The sequence below is a fragment of the Osmerus mordax genome, chromosome 26 (genome assembly GCF_038355195.1).
Source record: "Osmerus mordax isolate fOsmMor3 chromosome 26, fOsmMor3.pri, whole genome shotgun sequence".
Taxonomy (NCBI): Eukaryota; Metazoa; Chordata; class Actinopteri; order Osmeriformes; family Osmeridae; genus Osmerus; species Osmerus mordax.
The window spans coordinates 1,311,330-1,319,717 of NC_090075.1; the positions used below are offsets into that span (position 1 = coordinate 1,311,330).

Consider the following 8,388-nt stretch of genomic DNA (forward strand, 5'->3'; position numbering starts at 1 on the left):
TGTTGTATGTTTCTGCGTTGGAAGAGAGCGGGAGTGCCTGTGTTTGGATGAGAGTGTGTGACAGGGTTTGAGTGTGTGTTTGGATGAGAGTGTGTGACAGGGTTTGAGTGTGTGTTTGGATGAGAGTGTGTGACAGGGTTTGAGTGTGTGTTTGGATGAGAGTGTGTGACAGGGTTTGAGTGTGTGTTTGGATGAGAGTGTGTGACAGGGTTTGAGTGTGTGTTTGGATGAACAGAAGGATCAGTGATGTAGCTCCATTCATCCAGGACAGACAGACAGCAGTCAGTCTGTACCCTGTACCCTGTACCCTGTACCTCTCTCTCTCTCTCTCTCTCTCTCTCTCTCTCTCTCTCTCTCTCTCTCTCTCTCTCTCTCTCTCACACACACACACACACACACACACACACCAAGAGGTGAGACTAGAGGCCTCAAGGTCATAGTACCAGAGTAGCATTAGCATTTAGGATCAGAGGTCTTATTGAATTTAGTAAAGGAAGGCTTTTGTAAAGTAGTTGTACGTAACAGAAGGGGATTTGAACCTGCACGTTTTGGATCTGCAGTCAACCGCTGAGCTAAACCCACCCAGTGTAAGCAGTTGTAATGTAGTTGCAAAGTAGTCAGGTGGCTGAGCGGTGAGGGAATCGGGCTTGTAATCCGAAGGTTGCCAGTTCGATTCCCGGTCATGCCAACTGACGTTGTGTCCTTGGGCAAGGCACTTCACCCTACTTGCCTCGGGGGGAATGTCCCTGTACTTACTGTAAGTCGCTCTGGATAAGAGCGTCTGCTAAAATGAATAAATGTAAATGTAAGTAGCTGGAATTGTCTTAGTAGAAGCCCTGGCAGTTGGTGTGGAGTCTGTTGATGCTGTTCATGGTGGCAGTGTTGGTGTGGAGGTTACTATTTGTGTTGTTAGCGGTGGTGATGTTGATGTTTGTGTTGTTGATGTTGTCAAATACAAGAGTGCAGGACTCACCAGGGTTGGTGATGGTCAGAAGGTCCAGTCGTCTCTGTTGCTGGAGAGAGAAGAGAAGTTCAAGTTCAAGTCTTTTAATGTCAGGTGCAAAGAACAACACAGGGTCAGACTGGGCACTGAAATACAATAGTGCAATATTGCTGATAGTGCAACCAGTAGCTGAAAGTGACAGTGTGTAAAGTGACTAGTGAGGAACTGTATCAGTGTCCATATCAATGTTCATTCAGAAGCCTGATGGCCCTTGGAAAGAAACTGTTATCCAGTCTGTGTGTGCAAGACCGGATGCTTCGGTATGGCCTGCCAGAAGGCAACAGGGTCAAAAGAGTCGGAGCATCACACTCGTCAGTGCAGCCATCCTGCAGACGCAGCAGAAACCAGCAAGACTAGAGAACAACTAGAGGAGCAGTCAGACAGGAGAGACTGATGTCAACCAGACTCAAGATAAACAAGACAAAACTACATCGAAATGTAGTAGGGGTAGAGTGTGTGTGTGTGCGTGTGTGTCCAGGCTCTGGGTAGTCTCAGTGTCTATGGAGCCTTCATGTTCCCTTTGCACCCTCTTGTCACTGTGAGCTGGAGTGTGTGTGTGTGTGTGTGTGTGTGTGTGTGTGTGAGAGATAGTTTTTAAGAGAATGATGGAGTGTGTGTTTGAGAGTTTTTGAGAGAGCGACAAAGTGTGTGTACTAGAGGAGGTGATGGATTGTGTGAGAGAGAGTGCCCACTTTTACACTCAACGTCTCCGGGAAGGGAGGGGGGATGGAGGAGAGGGGGATGGAGGAGAGGGGGAGGGAGGAGAGGGGGAGGGAGGAGAGGAGAGCGGAGAAGAAGGAGAGGAAGGGAGGGGGGAGGGAGGAGAGGGGGAGGGAGGAGAGGAGAGGGGAGAGGAAGGAGAGGAAGGGAGGGGGGATGGAGGAGAGGAGAGGGGAGAGGAAGGAGAGGAAGGGAGGGGGGATGGAGGAGAGGGAGGAGGGGAGCGGGAGGAGAGGGAGGAGGGGAAAGGAGAGGAAGGCTGAATCATTCGCTCACCATCTCTTTAACCTGCTGCCAGAGCTGAAGCAATCAAACACACACTCACTCTTCAACTGCATCCTCACACCCTGGAAGTGTGTGTGTGTGTGTGTGTGTGTGTGTTGGAGTGTCTGAGTGCTATCTTGGTCTGGGACTGACTTTGTTAAAATTCAAGCATCTGATATAAAAACACCTCTTACAGCAGGCTAATGAGACTCCTACGTGTGGAGATACCCTGAAACACACTCAAGCTGAAGTGTATCTCTTTTAGGATAAAACATTTCCAGTTATCTCTTCAGAGGGTGGATCAACACCCTCAGCTCCCAGTGTAGGTATGGTCACCTCTCCTGGTGCAGTTCTGCAGGTCTCCACAGAGCCTCACCTTCACGTGTGTCTGTGATTGGTCAGTTAGATTTGCGCAACAGGACCAATGAACACAACACAGGAAGCCCCACCCAGCTGACAGGAAGCCGAGGCACTGAGAGGACATCAGCGCGCCACACCGCGCTCTCAACACACCTGCATACACTCACAGCAGCCCGCTTATCTGTTCTTATATTTACATTTACATTTAGTCATTTAGCAGACGCACTTATCCAGAGCGACTTACAGTAAGTACAGGGACATTCCCCCGAGGCAAGTAGGGTGAAGTGCCTTGCCCAAGGACACAACGTCAGTTGGCATGACCGGGAATCGAACTGGCAACCTTCGGATTACTAGCCCGATTCCCTCACCACTCAGCCACCGGACTTATATGTTCGTTAGAAAACCTCTGAAAACCATCCTTCTGACCCTCGACTGGTTTGTGTTCTCTGAGACATGATAAGCAGCAGGATGATTAGATGGAGGGCTGGAGGGCTGAACTCCCGCTAGACTGCGGCCGGTCCACCGCCCTCTACTGGTGGTGTGTGGTTCTGCAGGAGGATCGTAGAGAACAATCCCTCTCTGGGTGAGTCTGGTTAACTGACACTTTAGTACTGGAGTGCCACAGTGCTGGTGAATGTGTGATGGAATCGGAGCATGAACGCTTCTCTGGTCTTTAGTTGTGAATCACACTGAGACGACCAGTGAACCATGAAGCATGCAGCATGCACATCAGACACAGAGGGAATAGGTCACAGTTACATGTGCACACATACACACACAAACACACACATACGCACACACACGGTTGGAGTCAGTATGATTTTATCATCAGCTTGATAAAGTGGTGGCGTTTACCAGTCTCTCTCTCTCTCTCTCTCTCTGTATCTCTCTCCCTCTCTGTATCTCTCTCTCTCTGTATCTCTCTCTCTCTGTGTGTATCTCTCTCCCTCTCTCTCTCTCTCTCTCTCTCTGGTGTCTCATAACACACTGGATCAGGGCGGGGGGCCGGGGGGCCCGCAGGGCGGGGGGCCGGAGGCCGGGGGGCCCCGCAGGGCGGGGGCAGGGGGGCCGGAGGCCGGGGGGCCCCGCAGGGCGGGGGCAGGGGGGCCGGAGGCCGGGGGGCGGGGCTCTCAGCTCATGACACCATTTGATAAAGATTAATACAATCCTATTTTCTACCCAGGATAGCCTTTCGTAATGTGCTCTCTCTCTCTTTCTTTCTCTCTATATCCCTTGTTCTTGTCTTCTTGTGACTCTCTTTCTCTCTCTCACTCTCCCCTCTCTTTTTTATCACCCTCTCTCTCTCTCTCTCTCTCCCCTCTCTCTTTCTCTCTACTGGGAAACACTAAGCACCTTATCCATGTACAGAGTGATCGTGAGGGAGAGAAGCCCACAGTGGAACAGTAATACTGTCATTTACTCCAGATCAATTATCTCTGGATAACAAACTGTGTGTGTGTGCATGTGTGAGCGTGTGCATCTGTGTGTGTATGTATGTGTGTGTGTTCGTATGAGTGTGTGTGTGTGTGTACGTATGAGTGTGTGTGTACGTATCTGTGTATGTGTGTGTGTTCGTATAAGTGTGTGTATGTGTTCGTATAAGTGTGTATGTGTGCTGCCGCCCCCTGCTGAGAGAGGGCAGTACAGCAGGGGGCGGCAGGGGAGTCAGGTGGTTGAGCGGTGAGGGAATCGGGCTAGTAATCCGAAGGTTGCCAGTTTGATTCCCAGTCATGCCAACTGACGTTGTGTCCTTGGGCAAGGCACTTCACCCTACTTGCCTCGGGGGAATGTCCCTGTACTTACTGTAAGTCGCTCTGGATAAGAGCGTCTGCTAAATGACTGAATGTAAATGTAAACAGCAGGTCAGGAACAAGCTGAGCACTGAAGGTCAAAGGTTACACACACACACACACATACTCTCTCTCCCTCCCCCTCCCCCTCCCTCACTGTTTTCTATCTCATTCTTTTTCATTCTTTCTCACTCAATCACAGACTCTGAATAGGCAATTGATCAATCGTTAACCCATGGCTCTAATGACTATTCATCCATCACAATTGGTTGGAAATCATTCAGCTGGGAATGATTCAGCACTTCCCTTCCAGAAACCATTATCTTGTCGCTCGAAAGCACCCCTATTTCTATTATGGTATCATCAGTGTCAGGTGAGGAGGTTAATAACGGAGCGTTCCACTAACTTGATCTGGGAGGGGGGTAGTGGTGGGTGGGGGGACGATTAAAAAAAGTTAATTTACTAAACACAGCTTTTATTACTAGATTAAATATTTATGCACATCTACCCAGAACCCCTATTTGACGAAATGTATTCCGGAATTTACTTTTCATATTTGGCAGATGATTATCTCGTGAGGGGATGAGGAGGGAGGGGGGGGGGGGGTCTACAATCCAACCATCATTTAGAAACTCAATTCATGAAGGTCAATCTTACAATAATACACTGCCCCCAAAACACACACACACACACAATCTCTTTCTCCTGTCCCTGACCTGATTCTCCCCAGTTATCAATTCAAACATATGGATAGAATATAATCATATTGACTGAGGCCTGAAGTGATTCCGCATCACCAGGAGACAGGAAGACAGGTCTGACCTCAACATCAGCCAACACAGTCAACACACACACACACACACACACACACACACCGACACACACACACACACACACACACACACACACACACACACACACAGGTCATCACTGAGTCATAATTGCCTGGTAGAGTTGGTGCCGCTACACAGGCAGTAGGCAGTAGGTGTGTGTGTGTGTGGAATATGTGTTTGGCCACACCCTGATGAGGTCATGAGAATGGAAAAGCGGTCTGACATCAGAATCCCCAGGGCTGAGTGAGGTAGAGAGAGAGAGAGCTCTTAGAGAGATTAGGGCCACTGGGACTTTACTGATGAGTCAGCTTGTTGACTACCACCCCCCTTACCTCATCCACCCCTTACCTCATCCAACCCCTGCCACCCTGGGACCCCTCCCATACCCCCTCCCCCTATGGAGTCACCCCTGAATAATCCACTCCTCACCCCCCCCGGACCATCCCTCTCACGAGAGTGTGTGTGTGTTGATGAGTTCCCCTGGGTGTGTGTGTGTGTGTGTGCCAGTCTCTCTGTCTCCTCCCCTGCTCTCCAGAGAGAGAGAGAGAGAGAGCGAGAGCGAGAGCGAGAGAGACAGAGAGAGAGAGGGGAGCTGGAGGTTAAGGCTAAGCTAATGGAGAGCAGAGCTGTGCTTCAGTTAGGGAGTGGCTGTCTGCCACACCAGCGACCAGCCTCAAACCCAGCAGGGGAAAAGTACTGCTGGTCAGTATAAGTAGAGAGGAGGGGAGAGGGAGGGGAGGGGGAGGGGGAGGGGAGGGGAGGGGAGGGTGAGGGGAGGGAGAGGAGAGGAGGGGGAGAGGAGAGGAGGGGAGGTGGGGAGAGGGGAAGGAGGGGAGAGGAGGGAGAGGAGGGGAGAGGAAGAGGAGAGGAGGGAGGGAGAGGGAGGGGAGGGGGAGAGGAGAGGAGGGGAGGGGAGGAGGGGAGGGGAGAGGAGGGGAGAGGAGGTGAGGAGAGATTGGGAGGGGAGGAGAGGGGAAGGAGGGGAGAGGAGGTGAGGAGAGGAGAGAAGGGAGGTGAGGTGAGGAGAGGAGAGATGGGAGGGGAGTATGTGTTGCGTGACCAGGAGTCCTTGGTTAAAAATACAACAGAACAAATAAATGATTAATTCCTTCAGAGACAGGATACTCTGCTGGTCTCAGACCACCAAGATACTGCTGCCACCTGCCATCTTGTGACTGACACACACACACATCCATACACCCGTGTGCACGCACAAGACACACACACACACACGTCCATACACTCGTGTGCACGCACAGACAAACACACACACACACGTCTGTGGTCCCACTCTCTCCTCTGCAGAGAAATCTAATAACTCCCCCCCCACCCCCTCCCCCTCACCCCAGACACACACCAAGGGCACTCTCCAAAGCAGCAGTTAAAAGCCATGATTGAATTTCATCTTGATTTCATTAAATATTCATAAAGGCCAATTAGGGAGGCAGCTAAGCTGGCTGAAAGAGCCTTCTCTCCGTCAGCCTGTCCATCAGGACCGCCCCGCTCTGAAACAGGACCGCTGGGGTCCCACACCCCTCATCTGCCCCCTCTCACCTCCCCTCTCCCTCCTATACTCACCCCCAGGGACAAGCACAAACACAGAGAGAGAGAGAGAGTGTGAGAGAATTGGAGCGAAGAGAAAGAGTGAAACAGGGAGAGTGGAGGAGAGAGAGTGTGATATGCTTTTGGGAGTGTGTGTGTGTGCGCGCGTGTGTGTGTAGTGGTGTTAGACAAAAAACCACCCACACTGTACTGTAATAATTGGATACATCACCTCAGTAGTGTGAGACAGAAAGAGCCCAGAGCTACTGTTGGGCACACACACACGCACAACACACACATGCACACACACACACGCACACCTATGCACACGCACACACACACACACAAACCATAGATTCACAACCCTATAAATTGAACATTATTACTGAACTGTCAGCTCTCTCTCGCTCTCTCAGGACTGTGTGTAACTTAGTATGTTGGGTGTGTAGGGACCTCAGGGAGTGTGTGTGTCTGTGTATAAGTATGTGAGAGTGAGTGTGTGTGTGTATAGGTGTGAGAGTGTGTGTGTGTGTGTGTGCTGTGTGTGAGAGAGTGTGTGTGTGTGTGTGTGTGTGTGGTGTGTGTGTGTGTGTGTGTGCGTGTGTGAGAGAGTGTGTGTGTGTGTGTGTGTGTGTGTGTGTGGTAGTGTGTGTGTGTGTGTGTGTGTGTGTGTGCGTGTGTGAGAGAGTGTGTGTGTGTGTGTGTGTGTGTGTGTGTGTGCCGTGTGAATGTGGTGTGTGTGTGTGTGTGGTGTGTGTGTGTAGTGTGCGTGTGTGAGAGAGTGTGTGTGTGTGTGTGTGTGTGTGTGTGTGTGTGTGTGCGTGTGTGTGTGTGTGTGTGTGTGTGTGTGTGTGTGTGTGTGTGTGTGTGTGTGTGTGTGACCTCACACCCCGACTGGCCAGCCTGTGACCTTCCTCAGCAACAATCAATCATCCTGATTCAGAGGAACAATGACACTGACACTACAGCACAATCACACACACACACACACACACACCCCTAACCACACCCACACAACACACACACAGTCTGATTGGGATAACCTAGAACGCCCCACTCCAGTGCTGTTCTCCAGTAAGATCTGTATTATCACGACAGTGATACAGACAGTCATGTTAGAACGCCATCATGTCCACCAGTACGTCTTTAGTGAAACGTGCTTTTAAAATCTGTGGCGCTTTTTGTCCTTTAAATAGAAGCTAACAAACTATTTTCAATTTCATTCAGTTGTTTCCAGTCTTTGGAAACTAAAAACTTCTAAACCGCTGGGCTGTAATCTCCCTGAAAGCAGAATTTAGCAGCAAGTGACTAAACGGTTCTCCCTCAGTGGAACGTGTGGCAGGCTCCTCTCTAGAAGAAACGCCTGGATTTAGCTGTGTCACGAGGGCTGTTACTCTCTAATGTGAGATCAGGCATCGCTGCCGCTGGCAATTAAAGAAGACAATAACCAAGTTGTGAGCCCGTCTGTCCCTGATGTTTGCAGTCTGCCTCCGCGCAGACAAACGCACGCAGCAGAGAGGAGTCTGGGAAATGGAACGCGACGGCGGCGCCATGGTGATGGAGGGGGGGTCAGGGGCGTACAAATTATGAGGGGAAAAATGATGCGTGTGGGAGGGATGGGGAGAACGGGGATATGGGTGCTGGGACGGGGGGGTGGGATGATGGGACAAGGGTTGGTGTGGGGGGAGAGACAGAGAGAGAAAGAGTAAGAAGCAGACAGAGAAGTCCTGAACAGAGCTGGTCTCTCCAGTCCAGTTCATACTGGTCTCACAGCCTCTCCGAACATCACACGTTCTGCCGTAGCGTATGGGTGAAGTTTAATCATGCACACACAAACACACATACACACACACACACACACACACACACACACTCC

The 8,388-nt window shown here is 50.8% G+C and overlaps 1 protein-coding gene across 1 annotated transcript in view; it reads right to left on the bottom strand.

Moving 5' to 3' along the window:
• Nucleotides 1-824: 824 nt before the first annotated feature.
• The window catches only part of agbl4 (AGBL carboxypeptidase 4), a 30,709-nt gene continuing 23,145 nt past the window's right edge, over nucleotides 825-8,388 (bottom strand). Inside the window, 1 exon segment of the mRNA XM_067229425.1 lies at nucleotides 825-1,013. Coding sequence (XP_067085526.1) covers nucleotides 825-1,013 — 189 coding nt within the window.